At 43.1% G+C, this 21,167-nt stretch overlaps 1 protein-coding gene across 2 annotated transcripts in view; it reads left to right on the top strand.

The window, feature by feature from the left end:
* Positions 1-21,167, top strand: part of LOC149813271 (propionyl-CoA carboxylase) — a 216,146-nt gene that overhangs the window by 62,026 nt on the left and 132,953 nt on the right. For both annotated transcript variants that reach the window (XM_089990900.1, XM_089990899.1), the window contains exons 7-8: positions 7,357-7,397; positions 8,292-8,405. In XM_089990900.1, the coding sequence (XP_089847026.1) occupies positions 7,357-7,397; positions 8,292-8,405 (155 nt within the window). The remainder of the gene's footprint in view (positions 1-7,356; positions 7,398-8,291; positions 8,406-21,167) is intronic.

Here is a 21,167-nt window from a genome sequence, read left to right as displayed (position 1 = left end):
AACATGTAAATATGCATGATCTAATGCATAGCAGGAATATGCATGATATCAATGCATATACATGAGTAATTTATTATCTTTTATCAGAGTTTTTTTTATATGCACGTTCCTATTAAATGCACACAAATTTTGTTTTTCTTTTTATTACCATAACCCGCGGATACTCAAAACGGGTACAACAATTCTCAAGGTCAAGTTAGGTTTTCAGTTGTAGCTTGACACATAATTTACATTTTATTACTGGGTTCCACACTTAGCCCTCGACCGATATCAGGAATCAACACCATCTATCAAAACATTAGAAAATCCAATGCCAAGACATTAAAGAAATCAACATCCACTAATGCCATTTTCTTGGTATACCAATAACAACAGTTGTGTCTACACACCACCCCAGGCAAAGTGGTGGAAACTCTCTAAAACTGTTGCCGGGAGGTGAATCACCTAGTTGGGTTCAGGGGCACAAAACACACATGGAGTTTTAGTATCGTCACGGTTCCCCAAAACCACAATCTAGGATTCCCACACTAAAGAAGAGATATTCTAAAAAAACATTAATTACACTGTTTTCTCTTTTTATCTTTTCATTCAAAAGAATGATTTATTTCAAATCTTTGTTTTGCAAAACGACATGCAAAACCAAACAACATTCGTTTCGTAAATCAACATGCAAAACTCATCACGGAACTACAGTATTTTATAACATGAAACAATGCAATTAGTTCAATAAACATTATGTGGATTTTTGTGATGCATAAGAAAAAGCTAAACATGGAGCAACACCTGCTCAAGGCCCACACCGCCTGTGGTGATCCACTTTTGACCACCGAATGCTGTTAAAACATATGTAATAATACCATAATACCCGATAGGGGTATTATGGTCATTTCACAAAGTACCCCATAGGGGTACTTATTTTGTTTCTCGTATTTCACTATTTTTTATTTTTCTTTTTATTTTTATTTTTGTATTTTTTGGATACCGAAAAGGGGCCCCACAATGGAGTCGTTGGGGCCCCCAACGGTCACATATGTGACCGTTGGGGGCTCCCAACGACTCTATTGGGAGCCCCTTTGGTCTCCTCTTCTTATAAATAGGGGGAACCCCCCATGTATGTTGTATTGCTCTTGAGAGCTCCTCTTCAATAATAGTGATATTATTTTTCATGTGTGTAGCCTTTTTATAAGGCCCTTTGTATATCCCTTAGTGGATTTTCTCTCTTGTGCTTGTTGCATTTGTCCGTGTGGGACATAGTGAATGCTTTAGCATTCTTGGTTTCTTCCGCTTATTTCATTACATGGTATCAGAGCCATAAGATCTTCTAAAGGTAAAATCTTGTCTCTCTCTACTTCCTTTCTTTCTCACATCTTCCTTGTGTAGCAATGGAAGTCAAGATCGATCTATCATTCAAACTCAATGGAAAAAATTACATGATGTGGGCATCCGCAATGGAGAATAATCTCAAAGGCAAGAAGCTTTGGGGTTATGTAATGGGAACCGTTCCGGAACCCCAACTTAAGCTCACAAAGATGGAAGGAGATCAAGAGAAAGCACTTGAAGGCGATGCTCGTCTCAAGGCCATTGAAGATTATAATCATCAAATGGAAGATTGGGAGAGCAACCATGCAAAAATCCTTGCATGGTTTATGAATAATGTCGAACTTAAGGTATGTGCAAATATTGCAAAATTCCGCCGGGCAAATGAAGCTTGGTTTTTTATGAAGGGTATGTTTACCCAAAAGGATCTTGCAAGAGCTTATTTCTTGCAAGAAAAAGTAAGAACCACAAAACAAGGCGACATGAGCATACAAGATTACTATAGTGCTCTAAATCCTTTGTGGGATGAATTGGCTCTTTTAGAGCCTAAATGGGTATCTATGGAGGATGTGGTTCTAAGACAAAAACAAATGGAACAAGATAGATTGTTTCAATTTTTATTTGGGCTTCGTCCCGAATTTGAACAAGTGAGATCCTCACTTCTCCATAGATCCACGTTTCCTCCCTTAGAAGAAGCTATTGCCGAGATTACTCAAGAAGAGACTAGGCATAGCATGGGTAAAAGCATAGAGGAAGTTCTTGCCGTATCTAAACCCGGCAATCATGTTAAAACATACAAACCACCTCATTTTGGTAAGCAAGGGAGTGGTGGAAGAAAAATGATTATATGTCACCATTGTTATGAGCCGGGACATATTAAACCCGTTTGCCCAAAGCTAAATGGGGCATTCAAGCCAAAGGTGGCTTCCGTTGAAGAATCCACCACCAAAGAAGATGACGGCAAGAACGGGGATCTCAAAGACACTCTTGGACAAATCTCCTTGGCTCTTCAACAAATCTTAAAGGTCACTTCTTCCACCTCCGGTGCCGCCATTGCCTCATCATCACCTCCCGGTACGTACTCTTGGATTTTAGATTCCGGAGCTTCTTTTCACATGACCCCTCATGAAAATGCATTAACCAATGTGCACACCAATTCAAAAATGTCTTGTGTCTCTACGGCCGATGGAACTTTTCTCAAAATAAATGGTGTTGGAACTCTTGATTCTAAAAATGTTCAAAATTTCCTTGTTCCAAAAGTTAGAATAGTTCCAAAACTAAATCTTAACCTCTTTTCCGTTTCTCAAATAGCCGACCATGGATGTGAAATATCTTTCTCATCCCAAGGGTGCTTTGTGCAGGATCTCCGGTCCGGGAAGCGGATTGGGCAAGGCCATAGGAAGGGAGACCTTTATTTTATGGATAATTTAATGCTTCCAAATACCTCATTTTGTACTTATGTCCAAGACAAAAATATTGAAACTTGGCATAAAAGGCTTGGACATCCAAGTTACTCTAAAATGTATCTTTTTCCTTTTGGACACAAGTTTTGTAAAGAAAAAGATATCAATTGCAAAGATTGCATTTTTGGCAAAATGAAGTCTACTCCTTTTCCTATTAGATCCTTTGTGACAACAAGACCTTTTGAATTGGTGCATTCCGATGTTTGGGGGCCATCTCCGGTTCTATCTAAAGGTGGTTATTCATATTATGTTACTTTTATTAATGATTATACTAGATATGTATGGATTTATTTTCTTAACTTTAAATCGGAAGTTTTTAACTTCTTTAAAGAATTCCATGCAAAAATTCAAAATCAATTTCAAAGTCAAATATCCATTCTTAGATCCGATTCGGGTGGAGAATACTTATCAAATGATTTTCAAGCATATCTAAAACAACATGGCATTTGTCATCAAAAATCTTGCCCAAGAACTCCTCAACAAAACGGTCTAGCGGAAAGAAAACATAGGCATATTTTGGAAACCACTAGATCCTTACTCATTTCTAAAAATATTCCTAAAAATTTTTGGGCCGAAGCCGTGTTAACCTCCACCTATTTAATCAATAGGATGCCATCTTCAAAATTGAATAATATCTCCCCTTATGAAAAACTTTTTAATATGACACCCGACTACAATCGTCTTCGGATTTTTGGGTGTAAATGCTTTGTTCTTTTACATAAAAGAGATAAATTGTCACCTAAAGCAATAGAATGTGTATTTTTAGGATATGGTGAAAATCAAAAAGGCTATAGATGCTTTGATCATAAAAACAATAAGTTATTTGTCTCCAAAGATGTAACCTTTCTAGAAGATGAAAATGGATTTGACATATTGGAAAAATCAAATGAAATTGATTATATGTTTATCAATGATCTTTTAGAAGATTCAAATGATGACTCTTTGAGTCATCCGGAAATTTTAGAAAATACTCATGATTCTCATGATGATGATGTATCACCAACTAATGGTGACAATCTCCAAGTATACACTCGGCGTGAGGAAGCCCAACCTATTAGTGCTTTAGAAAAATTCTTGCGGCTTAATGAACCCCTAGAAGAAACCTCCCTTAGGCGTTCTTCTAGAGAATCAATTCCACCTAATAGGTTTGTCTCATATGAAACTCTTTCACCTAAATATAGAGCTTGTCTAATAGCCTTGCATTCTTACTATGAACCCTCCCATTATAATCAAGCAAAAAGTATACCTCATTGGGTTGAAGCAATGAAAGTTGAACTAGATGCTTTAAATAAAGCTAAAACTTGGGAAATAGTTCACCTTCCTCCAAATAAGAAAGCTATAGGATGTCGATGGGTCTACAAAGTCAAAACAAAAAGTGATGGTTCCCTAGAGCGCTATAAAGCTAGATTAGTTGCTAAGGGATACTCACAAGAATATGGCATCGATTATGAGGAGACTTTTGCTCCCGTGGCTCGCATGACAAGCGTTAGAACTTTAATTGCGGTAGCATCATCTAAGAAATGGCCTATATTCCAATTAGATGTTAAAAATGCCTTTCTTAATGGTCAGTTGAATGAAGAAGTATATATGGATCCTCCGCCGGGAATCAGTGTTAACCAAGGTCAAACCCTTCGGTTATTAAAAGCCTTATATGGTCTTAAACAAGCCCCTAAGGCTTGGTATGATAGATTTAGTGCTATCATGTTACAATTGGGATTTCGCTCATGTTATACTGACACTGCTCTTTTTGTTAAAAATGCAGGTAATAGTATCATCATCCTTCTGCTTTATGTTGATGATATGATCATCACTGGCAATGATGAAAGCGGTATTCTTAAAGTTAAAAATATGTTAAAACATAATTTTGATATGTCTGATCTGGGTTTTCTCAGGTACTTTCTTGGCATAGAAGTTGCATACTCTCCTCGAGGGTATATACTGTCACAGATGAAGCTTGCTGCAGACATATGCTCCAAATCTGGGATTTCAGATGATAAAAAGGTGGAGACTCCCGAGGTTATCAATGCTAAACTACGACTGGAGGATGGAGTTCTGCTGGACGATCCTACGCCCTACAGGCAACTCATAGGCTCCCTCACCTATCTGACTATCACCAGGCCCGATATTGCTCATGCTGTGCACTCTGCAAGCCAATTTCAGCATGCTCCTACATCTGTGCATATGAGTGCTGTGCTCCGGATCATTCGATATATTAAAAATACTTTGACTAAAGGGCTATTCCTATCCTCAATCTCTTCCTTAGATTTACTAGCTTATACTGATGCTGACTGGGGAGGAAACCCAAATGATCGAATCTCAACTACTGGCTTTTGTGTATTCCTAGGAGATTCGCTAATTGCTTGGAGGTGCAAGAAACAACAGAAAGTCTCATTGTCTTCTACTGAAGCAGAATACAGGGCTATGGCAACCACTACAATGGAGCTGGTGTGGCTTCGAAGTCTTCTTCAAGATATGGGAGTCGAAATTACCGGGGCTTCGAAGCTTTGTTGCGACAACAAAAGTGCTATCTACATTACCAGCAACCACACTTTCCATGAGAGGACGAAACATATTGAAATGGATTGTCATTATGTACGTGATGAATATCTTCGTGGGACAGTAACATTGCCATATGTCACTTCAGAATATCAACTTGCTGATTTCTTCACCAAAGCCCTGCCTGCTCCTCGCTTCTTGTTCCTCCTTGGCAAACTTTCGGTCATTCCCCCGTAAAGTTTGAGGGGGGGTGTTAAAACATATGTAATAATACCATAATACCCGATAGGGGTATTATGGTCATTTCACAAAGTACCCCATAGGGGTACTTATTTTGTTTCTCGTATTTCACTATTTTTTATTTTTCTTTTTATTTTTATTTTTGTATTTTTTGGATACCGAAAAGGGGCCCCACAATGGAGTCGTTGGGGCCCCCAACGGTCACATATGTGACCGTTGGGGGCTCCCAACGACTCTATTGGGAGCCCCTTTGGTCTCCTCTTCTTATAAATAGGGGGAACCCCCCATGTATGTTGTATTGCTCTTGAGAGCTCCTCTTCAATAATAGTGATATTATTTTTCATGTGTGTAGCCTTTTTATAAGGCCCTTTGTATATCCCTTAGTGGATTTTCTCTCTTGTGCTTGTTGCATTTGTCCGTGTGGGACATAGTGAATGCTTTAGCATTCTTGGTTTCTTCCGCTTATTTCATTACAAATGCATCTAATGCAAAAACCATGATAAGCATGCTACTTATACATTCATTTAACACGCTTCTAAATGCACCTTCATACATACTAAACAAGAATGTACATCAATAACAAATTTCACATGCATAAGATCACATGATTACAAAAATACAACTTTCATTTCATTTCATGCTCAATATGCAAACATCCATGTGATTATGCAAGTGCCATGCTCAGTCATATTCAGAATTTGGTATCTAAATTGACTTTGTCAGCTTGCGGCATTATCGAAAGGGAAGATGCTAGCTATCATCACAACTGGGTTTATAGATGAAATCAGGTTCAAGGACAATGAAAGAATGGTCATCAAAGCTAGGTTAGAATTTGAGGACATGTCTTTACTCCATTAATATCTTTAGCATGACAGGATGATGCACTTTGGTAGTCTGGTTAATACATTTAGAGTTTAAGCACATATGAAGCAGTGAGGTATCCACACTTGCAACTGCCTTCTAGAAAATATGATACAATATATATTATTCCACTTGTAGAAAACTATTTCTGGGTGTACAAACTCCAGAAAATATCCCTTGGTTATGACTCTTAAAAATCACTTTGAAGTTCATCATGCTTGAATAATTACAGCTTGTTTTGATTCCATGTGTTGCCTTCTGCAAACCTTTAGTGATGGTGTCCACTACTTGATTTCTGTACCTACGTTTTGTGTTTTTCCCTTCCCTCTTTCAATTTTTTGGCACAAGATCATTTTCTGCTGATGTAGTTGGATCTATCACAAAATAAGGAATTTTGCATGAGGTCTAAGAGCACCTTTATATCCCAATATACATTTGATTTTTGAATGTTCGGAACAAATGCCAAATTTAAATAATGTTGTCCAGAAATTTATGACATAAGAATACATTTTTATGCTGCCATCAAAATCCTTTCGTATTTAATACTAGCCTGTGCATTCAGCCCTTGTAAAGATTGGTATTCCAATTTAGTAGTCTTTTAATCTTGATAAATTGCTTTTTTTCATGATTGGGATTACTTGGATGTTTCACTAATTAGGCATATGTTTGAAGGAAACAAAAACAAATGCCACAAGATTTATACATTAATTTTTTTCAAATTGGTACTTCACATTCCCAAGTCTTTGCATGATGGATAGCTAATGATTTGTTTAAGACAACAATGACCTTTTTCTTTGATACTGGAGCATTAAATGCAGCCCCACATTTTGACCTAAAATTTAACTTTATTTTTCTTTATTTCACGTCTTACCACATCAAAATATTATTTTCTTTGAATTCAGATATCGGTATATGCCCCTTTTTCTCTTTTTTCTCCTCTTTTACAACAGAATCACTTATTTCTGTCTCTATGTGCCAGGATCATCATTGTCATGCTTGAATTCCGATCCTGTGGCAGAAGTAAGAGCCCCATTCTATGTTCCTGCACATGCTATCTGCATGCATGTGTTTTTGATGCTTGTTGTTATGTATTACTTTGTCTATTAATACTGATATTGAGAGGAGAAAAGGTTTCAGATTTAATAAAGGAAACGGATTTAAAGAAAAAAGGTGCAAAAGGAAACTTTTGGGTTTATAAACAAATCATTGGGATTAGGGTTTGAGAAAGATAAAGGAATATAAAGGAGGATAAAGAGGGAGAGATACAGAGAAACCAACCAGAGAAATCTTTAAATTTGTTGGACTTGGATTTTGGATTTAGATCTGGATTCAAGATCCAAATCCATATGGATCTCAAACTGGACCAGATCCTAATTAATGTGTCTTGAACGGGGTCCAGATCCATCCATATCAACTTGGATCATACGGATCAGATTCGATCCAATCCTAAACTGGTCACATCGAGGCGGGTCACTTTTTAAAAAATGCGATTTTCGGGTCAACGTAGCCCGATTCAGAAAAACAAAATATCAATGTTTTTAGAATTTCGAGATGCATCTAATGATATATTACCTGAATTTACTTGAATTTCGCCTTCAAATTTTGCTTGAATTTAACCCGAATTTTGCTCGATTTTAAAGCTAAAAAATAAAAAGTTTTTTCAAATCTTAATTGGCTCGTTTAGGTCTTGTCAATGGGTCTTGGGCCACGCCTAGACTCTCCACCTAAAATCGAGGATTGCTATCGACTTTCAAAGTACTTAGTCAATTTTTTAAAAAATCTCAGAATCTATAACGAAGGAAAAGTACACGATATTACACAGACACCTTGGATAGTGATATTTTAGTTTTACTTTATAATTTTCCTTTATTCTAAATTGTATTTAACTATTTTTTATTTTCTGGATGCTTAAAGGGTTCAAGTACATATCTGGGAGCCGCTCCAATTGTGCAATGCCTAGAGAAATACAAACCCCATGTGATAATTACTTCAAGGATTGCTGATGCTGCCTTATTTCTGGGTCCAATGGTATGAAAATGGTTCTATGCTTCTAAGTTTTCCAGAATCTTAATGTCATTTAGTTTCAAGGTTCTAGGCTTACTCTGCAATTTGGCTTGACTTTTTTCTTCATTTAGTAGCACTTCTCTATCTTGGTAGCCTATAAAGTACTTTGATTGGATTCTAATATTTGTGTTTTTGTACTACAATTTTGTTATGTTCAGATTCAGTCACGTTCTGTTTAGCAAGCTTTAGTTTTTGCTTTTCATTTTACTTTACACAGAAAATTTTCCCTTGTTTTTTTTTTTTGCATTTGCTTGTTGGGAACTCATAGAAAGTACTGATCTTTTCCTTTTAAGTCATTCACTCAGTTATATCTAATGGAGTTCTTCGTTGGTTTCTTCTCTCTAAGGCTTAAGGTTTCTGTAAGCAGTTCATGAATCATGGCCTTCGCATTTCGGCAACTCACAGGCTTCTCACATAATGTTAAGATGACAAATCTCTTTCTATAATGCTGCCAGCATTTAAAGAGACTGTGGCATGTCTCCTTTAAAGCCTATCAGTTTATCAACAGGGAATTCCTTCTTTGTTCATGTCAACTTGTCACGAAGCGGCATGGAACCTGAGACACAAAGGAAAGACAAATAAAGAGGAACAAATGCATAGACATAACTCATTTGACCATAGATAAGAAATAACATTTATACATTTATAAAAACACCAACAAATAACATAGTAATTTTTATTAATAATAAAATAAACAAAATTTACATATAAACCTCACTGCAAAACAATTACACAATATCCTATCTCAAACTCACAATGAGGCATAAGCCTTATATAAATAGCCAAGCAAAGTACTAGTCGTTAGCTGTCAGACCATCCTAATGGCTAGTAGACCCCAACAGCTAGTTGGACTAGCTACCAAAATACAAAAAAATAAAAAGAATAAAATTAAAAGAAACCCAGAACTAGCCTACAAGTATACTTATCCTAAAATACATGGAAAAGGTATACCTAAATATACCTTGAGTATAAGACTACATAAAAAGAAGGAAATACCTAAAGTACACTTAGGTGTACTTTGGTATATACATGACAAAAATTATTACACAAGAAAAGGCTACATATATCTTAACACCCCCCTCAAACTTGTGGTGGATCACCGAAAGTTTGCAACAATAAGATATGGATGGGTCTTCAAACCCTTGCATAAACATCAAGATGAGATCTTGAACTTCAATCATCATTAAGAAATTTAATTCATGTCGCCTAAGCTCAATCCATGAGTTCTCTAAGTTCCTGCAACATGAAGCAACAACTACAACAAAACGATTATAACACCAAAAATAACACACACACACACACACACACACACACACACACACACACACACACATATATATATATATATATATATATTTCATAAATAGTTATAATATTAGATATATATACATATGGAGAGAGGATGGTCAAGCATACCAAAAACAGATGAAAATACAATATATAAAAAATAAACTAGACAATATATTGAGAATAAACTTGTTTTATAGAGGAAAAACATTACCATGATCACACACACCAACAAAATAAGTATAGAAAATAAACTAGACATTTATTATTATTATTTATTTTGTTTTTAAAAAAGTAACAAGAAAAATATTTTGAAACAATTCTTTTAAATTTTTTAGAAAAAGTAGTAACTATTCAAACAAGACACTGTTAAGACAAGCTTCTAATATATATTTATATGTATATATAGATATATACATATATCTATATGTATATATTAATATATATGTATGTCCATATTATGTAAACCGAAATACCCCAATCCGGGGTATTTCGGTCATTTCAGTTTGTAATAGAAGTCAGCCCATTAGAGGCTGACTGTATACTTATTATTTTTGCTGTTTTTTTGCTTTTTTAATTTGATACTTTTGAATGGGACATCTCTAACTAGCTTTGGAGCTGCTCCTAACAGTCACATTTATCGTATGTTTTTCCTTCATTGTAGATTCTAAGATTTCTGAAAATTTGGCTAAGTATTTTGTAAAGTTGATAAAATCTTCGATTTTAGGCGATGTCAGCTTAGTCTGGGCATGGCTGATGACCCATTGACAAGACCTAAACGAGGCAAATAAGATTTGTTTAAACTTTTTATTTTTGACCTTTAAAATCGAGCAAAATTCAGGTTAAATTTAGGTGAAATTCTGAGGCGAAAATCAGATAATATATCATTAGATGCGTCTCAAAATTCTGAAAACATTGATATTTTGTTTTTCTGAATTCGGGCTACGGTTGACCCAAAAATCGCATTTTTTCAAAAATGACCCGCCTCGATGTGACTAGTTCTGGATTGGATTGAATCCAATCCGCTTAATCCAAGTTGATATGGGTCTAGACCCAGTTCAAGACCCATATTAACTAGGATCTGGTCCAGGTTGAGATCCATATGGATTTGGATCTTGGATACGGATCCAAATCCAGATCCATATATGAAATCCAAGTCCAACCAATTTAAAAGTTCTAAATTCAATTAAAAAGTTAAATTGAGTGAAATTCCATGTTAAAAAGACTCCCAGAGGGGGGGGGGGGGTGCCCTTTTGAGCATTATGGAAATTTATTATTTTAAAAATAATTAATTAAATATTAATAATTAATAAATTATGAATTTTAATTATCTGGATAACGGAAAAATAACACATTTGGTAGAACTCTACCTAGATAGATCTCAAATTAGTAAAAAAAGAAATAAAATGAAATAAGAGATAATAAGAAGATAAATAGTAGTAGTTAGAAAGAGATTGAGTTCTACATTTTATAGAACTCTATCCTCTATAGAAGGACTCTAGAAGGGACGTTACCCTCTCTCTAGAAGACCAAAAAAAAATTATAAAGGGTCTAACTTGCCGCCTCTCTCTAGATTTTGTTTTCTAGAGAGAGAGATAGAAGAGAGGAAAAGGAAAGGAAAGGAAAGAAGAAGAAAAAGGAGGAGAAGAAGGAAAGGAGGATCCCTTTCCGTTCTGATCATCCGATGAAGTTTTTCCGCTCTTTTTCCGTCTCCAATCGAAGGTACGGGTTTTTCTATTGATTCAAACATGGAGAAATAGCCTAGATTAGGTTCATGTAATATTTTAGTGAAAAAAAGAGAGATCTGATTTTATGTATATATATAGAAATACACGATTTCGAATATATATATATATATATATATATATGCAAATTTACTCTTTTTTAATAATTTTTATTGTACAAAAAAACTTGGTTTATGCTTGTCGATCTCTTGAATTCATGTATTGATCATGTATAGTTTATTTCATGTTCAGATTTTATAACGCCCCAAAATTTCGACTTGTGATTTCGAAAACTTTATCGAAAAACCTTTCAAAGATTTAAAGTTTTAACTTTTAAAAATGACAGCGGAAGACATTTAGAAAGGAACACAAGTCAACAATTCTGGGTACGTTAGCTGAAAAACCATCATTCACATGTACAACAACTTAAAGGAATTTAAGAAATAAGACAATAGATTAAAATCTGCAGTTTATTACAAAATGAGCATTTTATTCCAAAGTTCAATAAATCTAAGAAAACTCCAAAAAGTCCCAGAGCCAAGCCGCCAACAGAAAGAAGATGAATCTTGATCCACGTTGCACCACGCCATCGGTCGCCAGTGAAGTCCTACTCCTCACCTGCCCATGAAATGGGTCAGTTTCATAACAAACCAGTAGGTGCACGAACAGATAGGTAGAATGAAAATAAAACAGGACATTCATGAGATAAGCAGTTGTAGTCTATTCTAACGAATGTAATAAGTGCAAAGAGTGGTTAGTTGAAGCAGTGTAAGTCTCAGTCATCTACAACTATTCATGAAGATATTCTTTAAGTTCTGATATTAGTTGGCCTGTGGGTACGCACAGACGCGAAACGTAGAAACACCCGAGACCGATACAGGGGGTTTATTATGTCAGGTGTTTTCATTAACCCGGATGGCTGACTGAGTCCGCTCCTAAGGGGACGGTCAGTGACCAAGAGAGTAAATCCCCAAAGGCATTCGTGGCCCATGGATGCATCCAACTTCTGCAGAAGTACCTGGGAGTTACCACCTAGGATAATTTATGGTAATCCCATTTCCCCTAACTCCGATGACTGGGGAAACCGAGTCTTTTGCCCGTGGGGTGGTTGTTAACAACCTGTCCATCGGAGTCTTTGTACCATCCATCCTCTCCCTTGATGAACCGTGAAGATCGGATGTGTACGACGGGGGTTTCTTAACCGCCGCCCCATCCTACATGCTCTGGTCCATTAGACCCACTCGAGCATCTTGCCTGTGAAGGCGAATGGTCACCCTTTATGTGATCTCAGCATTGTGCTAATTGCACTCATCGAGGTTGCTATAACCTCATCATCCCACCATCGTAACCCACATGGGACGTACTTGTCCAAAAGTACGATCGTACCTTCCTAGAGGTACAACTACGATGAGAGGGCAACATAATGTTCTATGATACTTTTGGTTCATGCATGTATTGCCCTATGAGCAAATGGGCCTGTGGAGGCCGGTATTATCTCATTGATATCAATAAACAGTTGCTTGATCACTTCGAGGTACTCAATGACCTCCCGTACTATTTGTATCATACCTGTCTTCAGGTCTAATGATAGTAATTTGTGGGTTTTTCGATAGATAACCCATCACAAAGTTTTATAAAAATCTGTATTATACTTGGCATGCTCGAATACTAAGAAACAAGAAGTCTCATACACGATTCATCAGGCAATAACCAATAATGCATCTATAGTAACTTATAACAGTGAGCAAGGCAAAAATACAGCAATAAAATCTTTCTAGCAAGGAGTTTACTCGTAGAGCTCACAATAAGCATGCAATTTCAAAACAAATACGGGAGCGGAAACACCATACAGACAATCACCAGTTAAGAAATTCTACGAGTAAGAATGCATGTCAAATGAACTATTCTATCACAGAATCCTTATAATTTATTTCATTCACACAAACCCTTCGTGCGACTTTCCCCTACCTCGGGATGTCGTGCAGCTGCGTGCGTCTACGCGTGTAGATGATACGAGGCTCGGGCCGCGGAGTCAGAGCGGGGGTCCGATGCGAGGTCTGCAACAGTGCTATTTTAATTATTATGCGGAGAAGTAGAAAAACAAGCCTGCCTATAGGAGAAAAAGAAAGGCAGCAGGGGTGTGCCCCTGCTGGCCGAAAACCGAAAAACGACAAGGGGCGAGCCCTTGCCTGCAGACAGCCGCGGGGAGACAGGGCTGAGCCCTCTGTCAAAAACAAATAGCGTGGCGGCAGGGGAAAAACCCCTGCCGACAGCCACCAAGTGGCAGTAGCTGAGCCCCTGCCGACAGCAAGAAGTGGCAGGGGCTGAGCCCCTGCCAACAGCACACAGTGGCAGGGGCTGAGCCCCTGCCGACAGCAATGGATGGCAGGGGGCCAGCCCCTGCCGGAAGCACATGGATGGCAGGGGCCAACCCCTGCCGAAAACACAAGACGGCAGGGGCCAACCCCTGCCGACAGCAAGAAGTGGCAGGGGCTGAGCCCCTGCCGACAACACAGGTCGGCAAGGGGCCAACCCCTGCCAACAGCACTAGACGGCAGGGGGGCCCAGCCCCTGCCGACAACACAGGTCGGCAAGGGGCCAACCCCTGCCGACAGCACTAGATGGCAAAGGGGCCCAACCCCTGCCGAAAGCACAGGTCGGCAGGGGCCAACCCCTGCCGACAGCACGAAGTGGCAGGGGCTGAGCCCCTGCCGACAACACAGGTCGGCATGGGGCCAACCCTTGCCGACAGCACTGGACGGCAGGGGGGGCCAGCCCCTGCTGAAAGCATAGGTCGGCAGGGGGCCAACCCCTGCCGACAGCACGAAGTGGCAGGGGCTGAGCCCCTGCCGACGGCGCAGGTCGGCAAGGGGCCAACCCCTGCCGACAGCACTGGACGGTAGGGGGGGCAGCCCCTGCCGAAGGCCACAAGGTGGCAGCAAAAAGGGGTGCCGCAGGGGCCACCGGTCCCCTGGCCAGCCCCTGCCGAAAGCACAGGTCGGCAGGGGCCAACCCCTGCCGACAGCACGAAGTGGCAGGGGCTGAGCCCCTGCCGACAACACAGGTCGGCAAGGGGCCAACCCTTGCCGACAGCACTGGACGGCAGGGGGGTGGCAGCCCCTGCTGAAAGCACAGGTCGGCAGGGGGCCAACCTCTGCCGACAGCACGAAGTGGCAGGGGCTGAGCCCCTGCCGACAGCGCAGGTCGGCAAGGGGCCAACCCCTGCCGTCAGCACTGGACGGTAGGGGGGGCCAGCCCCTGCCGAAGGCCACAAGGTGGCAGCAAAAAGGGGTGCCGCAGGGGCCACCGGTCCCCTGCCGGCACTCCGGCGAATCGCAGAGGTAGAAGGGGACGACAAGGGCCGCGTTGGACACCTGTCGGGGCCCCGGTGACATAGGGAGGCGGTGGGAGGCCGCGGCAATGGCTGTGAGCCGCCTGCCGGCCTCCCGGCGAGGTGACAGGGAGGGGGTGAGGAAGAAAAGAGGGAGGAGAAAATGGAAGAACGGCGTACCTGGGAGTGGTGGCCGGCGTCGGCGGCGGGCGCAGCAGGGAGGAGACCAGCGTGAGGGGGAGGAAGCTCGAGAGGGGAGGCGTGCCTCCCCTCGCCCTCCAGCAATGCTCATAAAGAGCTCGGGGGGGCGATGAAAGGGGAAACCTCGGTGGGTTTCCCCAATCAACCCGAAAACGAAGGGGGGAGAAGAGGGGGGGTGCGGCGCTCGGGATCCTGCGTCGGGTTACTTAAAACCCTAAAATAAAAAGGGGCCCGGGTCGGGTCCGGACCCGACCCGGGTCAGATCCAAACAGATTTTTTTTTTAAATGGGGTTTTACATCCTACCCCTCTTAAAAGAATTTCGTCCGCGAAATATTTATTACCTTGAAGAATCAAAATACAGGTGAGGATATTTTTCCCTAATATCGTTCTAAGGTTCCCAAATACATTCGTCAATTCCATGATGTTGCCACCGAACCTTTACAAAGGAAATGGTTTTTGATCTTAGCACTTGGTCACGACGGTCGATGATCTCCACTGGTCTTTCTTTGAATGTCAAGTCCCCTCTAATGTCCACATCATCATAATGAATGATGTGCGATGGATCGTGAACATACTTCTTCAACATGGATACGTGAAAAACATTATGGATCTGAGCATACTGCGGAGGTAACGCCACGCGGTAAGCTGCTTCTCCAATCTGCTCCAGGATTTCGAACGGTCCGACGTATCTAGGACTCAGCTTTCCCTTCTTGCCGAACCGAAATACGCTCTTCGTCGGAGCTACTTTAACAAAAACCATCTCACCAACATCGAAGGTAAGCTCTCGTCGGCGTCTATCTGCATAGCTCTTCTGCCGACTCTGAGCGGTACGGAGTCATTCCCGAATCATCTGCACTTGCTGAGTATAGTGTTGCAAGACTATAGGTGCCTCCAAACTTCGTTCGCCAACTTCGTCCCAGTAAACAGGTGATCGACATGGCCTCCCATATAAAGCTTCGTGTGGGGCCATCCCGATGCTCGCATGATAGCTGTTGTTATACGTGAACTCCGCCAAACTGATATGGGAATCCCACTCTCCCTTCCAGTCCATCATACAGGCTCGAAGCATGTCTTGCAAGGTTTGAATCGTACGCTCCGACTGCCCGTCCGTCTGAGGGTGAAACGCAGTACTAAACTTTAACTTTGTGCCCAACGCCAACTGAAGTTGTCCCCAAAACCTTGAAGTGAATCTAGGATCACGATCGGAGATAATCGAGACTGGAACACCGTGCAATCTCACAATCTCTCTAACATAGAGATCAGCGAGACTATCCAACGATTGATTGTGACGGATAGGTAGGAAGTGAGCCGACTTGGTGAGTCTATCGACGATCACCCAAATTGCGTCATGCTTCCTCCGCGTTCTCGGAAGACCGACTATGAAGTCCATGGTAACATCTTCCCACTTCCATAGAGGGATTTCTATCTGCTGCATGACCCCACCGGGTCTCTGGTGCTCGATCTTGATTTGCTGACACGTTAAACACTTCGAGACATACTCAGCCACGTCTCGCTTCATACCGTTCCACCAATAACTGCGTTGTAGGTCCTTGAACATCTTCGTGCTACCCGGGTGAATTGTGTACCTAGACTTGTGGGCTTCTGCAAGAATTTCATCTCGAAGAACCGGGTCATCAGGAACCCAAAGGCGCTCCCTCAACCATATACTTCCATCCTCCTTCAGACGAAAAGGTGTATCTGCCAGTATCGCCTGAGCCTTCAACTTCTCGTAGCGTGCATCCGTTTTCTGTCCATTGATGATCCTCGCAAGTAGCTCAGGTTGAGCAACAAGGTTGGATAAACCGATTAAACCTTGAGTGATTGCGAAAGGTTCCCATGAGGCTAGGTCTTCGACCAACCTCCATCCATCAAATAAAGCATTAATCGAAACTTTCGGTGCTTTGCGGCTGAGGGCGTCCGCCACTACGTTCGCCTTTCCTGGATGGTAGGAGAGGGTGAAGTCGTAATCCTTGAGGAATTCAAGCCAACGTCGTTGTCTCATGTTCAATTCTTTCTGCGAAAATAGGTACTTAAGGCTCTTATGATCGGTGAATGCCTCAAATTGCTCCCCATACAAATAATGTCTCCATATCTTCAGTGCGAACACCACTGCAGCTAACTCTAAATCGTGAGTTGGGTAGTTCTTCTCGTGAATTTTAAGTTGTCGAGAAGCGTAAGCGATCACTTTCCCATTCTGCATAAGCACAGCCCCTAAGCCTGACCGAGAGGCATCAGTATAAATCACGAATCCGCCCTTACCAGAAGGTAAGGTCAAAATAGGAGCACTGGTAAGTCGCTCCTTCAATAACTGAAAACTCGCCTCGCACTTCTCGTCCCATAAGAATTTAGCCTCTTTCCTGAAAACTAGACGGCAGGAGGGCCCAGCCCCTGCCGAAAGCACAGGTCGGCAGGGGCCAACCCCTGTCGACAGCACGAAGTGACAGGGGCTGAGCCCCTGCCGACAACACAGGTCGGCAAGGGGCCAACCCTTGCCGACAGCACTAGATGGCAGGGGGGCCCAGCCCCTGCCGAAAGCACAGGTCGGCAGGGGCCAACCCCTGCCGACAGCACGAAGTGGCAGGGGCTGAGCCCCTGCCGACAACACAGGTCGGCAAGGGGCCAACCCCTGCCGACGGCACTGGACGGCAGGGGGGGCCAGCCCCTGCTGAAAGCACAGGTCGGCAGGGGGCCAACCTCTGCCGACAGCACGAAGTGGCAGGGGCTGATCCCCTGCCGACAACACAGGTCGGCAAGGGGCCAACCCCTGCCGAAGGCCACAAGGTGGCAGCAAAAAGGGGTGCCGCAGGGGCCACCGGTCCCCTGCCGGCACTCCGACGAATCGCAGAGGGAGAAGGGGACGACAGGGGCCGCGTTGGCCACCTGTCGGGGCCCCGGTGACATAGGGAGGCGGTGGGAGGCCGCGGCAGTGGCTGTGAGCCGCCTGCCGGCCTCCCGGCGAGGTGAGAGGGAGGGGGTGAGGAAGAAAAGAGGGAGGAGAAAATGGAAGAACGTCGTACCTGGGAGTGGTGGCCGGCGTCGGCGGCGGGCGCAGCAGGGAGGAGACCGGCGTGAGGGGGAGGAAGCTCGAGAGGGGAGGCGTGCCTCCCCTCGCCCTCCAGCAATGCTCATAAAGAGCTCGGGGGGGGGCGATGAAAGGGGAAACCTCGGTGGGTTTCCCCAATCAACCCGAAAACGAAGGGGGGAGAAGAGGGGGGGTGCGGCGCTCGGGATCCTGTGTCGTGTTACTTAAAACCCTAAAATAAAAAGGGGCCCGGGTCCAAACAGATTTTTTTTTTTTTTAAAATGGGGTTTTACAGATTTGATGAGTGTTCACCCAAGAATGGGCATGTCGATTTTTTGTTTTCTTGTACATGCATAGCAAAAATACAAATGGATGCAATAAAATCAGATTTAGTGATCTTATTATTGTTCATGTCATGGAACATGTATATATGGATCTATACATGTTCTCAATTCCCTTTTATTGGACATACATGTTGAATTTCTATCTATCTATCTATATATATTTGTAACACTCACATTCTATCAGTCTTTACTTGCTGTTGCGCGTTGCGCCGAGGTTTTGTGTTGCATTTCTGCTTACCGTCTTTACTTTGCCATTGCACTTTGCTCCTAGGCTCTTGCTTTTGCATATGTGTTGTTACTGCTTTGCTATTGCAGATGACGCGCAAGTTTTCGCTCTTTGCGTATGCCTTAAAGGCATCCTCGTGGAGGATGCAAGGGGCATTCACCACTCTCTCTCTTGCGATGAGAGTTGAGTTGGGAGCTAGCGTTACATCCTCGTCTAAGGAGAGGGATACCTCGCAAGGATCCTGACTTTTTGAGTACGCAGTCCTGTAAACGAGTTGGGGTTCGAGCGAACTTCTTAGCAGGGGTTCTGTTGAGAAACCTGTATCCCGTCTATCGAGGCCGGTATCGAGTCATGCGAGGCATGTAGATACCCCGATAGCGGATGAGATTCTGGAAAATCGCATGCATAATGTTGGCACAAGGTACTGGCTGTTTCAAAAGATAAAAAATGTCAAAAGTAAAGTTGATAAACATTACATCTGTGTGAAACACTTTTGTTGAGGCTTCTATTGAGGAGCTATACCCCCTTCATCCTAGAGTACTTGTAGTCGTGCACTACACGTCTAGTACTGCGATGATCGGATGAGACGGTCGCGCGACCTCGAACAGTGCTAAATGCACAATGCTGTAATCACATAAAATGACCTCACATTCGCCTTCACAGGCAAGATGCTCGAGTGGTTTAAAGACCACAACATAGAATGAGTCGTTAGTTAAACAACCCCTAACGCACCCATTCGCTTCTTGTTGTTTGTCAAGGGAGAGGATAGAGCGGTACAAAACTCCAATGGACAGGTTGTTAACAACTACCCTACGGGCTATGTCACACGGACTCGGCTAAGGAGGTGCCGCACCCGAGTCGACACGCCCCGACACGGGTGCGGACTCGGGTGCGGCTTCGGACTCGGCCCGGACTCGGTCAACGCCGAGTCGGACTCGGTCAACGAGTCCAGGCCGAGTCCGTCCACATTTTGGACTCGGTCAACTTTGACCGAGTCCAAAAATGTCCCTAAAAAACCATTTTTTTATTTTTTTTTTTGCTTAAAAATATATATAAAAAAAGGCACAGTGCAGACTGTGACTGTGCTGCCTGACTGTGACTGTGCACAGTCTGTGCAGTGTGCACAGTCACAGCCTGTGCACAGTCTGTGCCTGTGCACAGTGCACAGTCTATGCCTGTGCCTGTGCACAGTGCTGTGCAGTGTGCACAGTGCACAGTGCTGTGCCTGTGCACAGTGCACAGTCTGTGCCTGTGCACAGTGCACAGTGCACAGTCTGTGCCTGTGCCTGTGCACAGTGCTGTGCCTGTGCCTGTGCACAGACACACAGACTATGCTGTCAGCTGTGGCATTTTAAAAATAAAATAAAATTATATATATATATATATATATATATATATATATATATATATATATATTTTTTTTTGCCGAGTCCCCGTGTCCAAAAATTTTAAAATTGTGCCGCACCCGTGTCGCACCCGCACCCGCACCCGCACCCGCACCCGCACCCGCACCCGCACCCATGTGACATAGCCTACGGGTAATGATCCGGCCTTCCCAATCATTGGAGTTAGAGGAAAGGGGCTACAGTAGTTAGCTCAACACTTCTACAGAAGTTGGATGCATCCGTGGCACTGCTTATCAGCCTTTGGAGAATCCTCTCTCGGCTAAAGTCGTCCCTTTAGGAGTGGACTCAACTAGCTATTTGGGTTATTCAAAATACATAGAATAACAGACGCCCAAACTAGTCTCAGTTGTTTCTACGTTTTGCCTGCGCATACCCGCAGGCCAGTAATATCGAAACATAAAGTCTGTTCACACTGATTGTTGGATCGTGAGATTGTAAAACCCACGTTAAAAAAAAAAAAAATCGGACCCGGGTCGGGTCCGGACCCGACCCGGGCCCATCATCATTAGGGTTTCATAACCCGACACAGGATGTCTTTCTTCTGTGCGCCGCACCCCACCGCGCCTTCGATACGATAAGGGAAACCCATCAGGGTTTCCCCATTTGTCGCCCCTCCCCGAGCTCTTTAAGAGCGTTGCGGGAGGGGAGGATCGATGCCTCGCCCCCTTCTCGTTCCCTACAGGCGACAGCCTCGCCGGCAACCCCGACCGACGCCTCCTCCCCCTCGCGCCCTCTTCCCTCGTCTGCCTGCCGACGCCTCCTCCTGCTGGTCCGATCGCCGCCGCTGCTGCAACCACCGCCGACGATCCTCTCCCTAGGTACGTCGTCTCCTCCCTTCACCTCTCTCTCTCTGTCATCTCGCTGGAAGGCACGATAGGAGGTCGGTGGCCCCTGCCGTGCCCTCCCTCTTCACCTCCCTCTTTTTCTCCCTTCTTAGGGGTTCGCAGGGAGGCCGGCAGGCGGCGCACGACCCTTGCCGTGCCCTGCGTATCCATCAGAGGCCGACAGGGGGCCTATGGGGCCCCTGTCTACTCCTTCTCTTCCCTGTGAGAGATCGGGCGACCGACAGGAGGTCGGTCGTCCCCCTGTCTCCCTTCCCCTCTTCTTTTAAAACCCAGCAGGGGCCGATGGCGGCCCCTGCCTTTTTTCTCCATGAACGACAGGGGCCATTGGCCCCTGTCTCC

The sequence above is a fragment of the Nuphar pumila genome, chromosome 16 (assembly GCF_984573655.1).
Source record: "Nuphar pumila chromosome 16, dmNupPumi1.hap1.1, whole genome shotgun sequence".
NCBI classification, from domain to species: domain Eukaryota; kingdom Viridiplantae; phylum Streptophyta; class Magnoliopsida; order Nymphaeales; family Nymphaeaceae; genus Nuphar; species Nuphar pumila.
The sequence above is the reverse complement of the archived record's forward strand: the minus strand, read 5'-3'. Positions and strand labels throughout refer to the sequence as shown.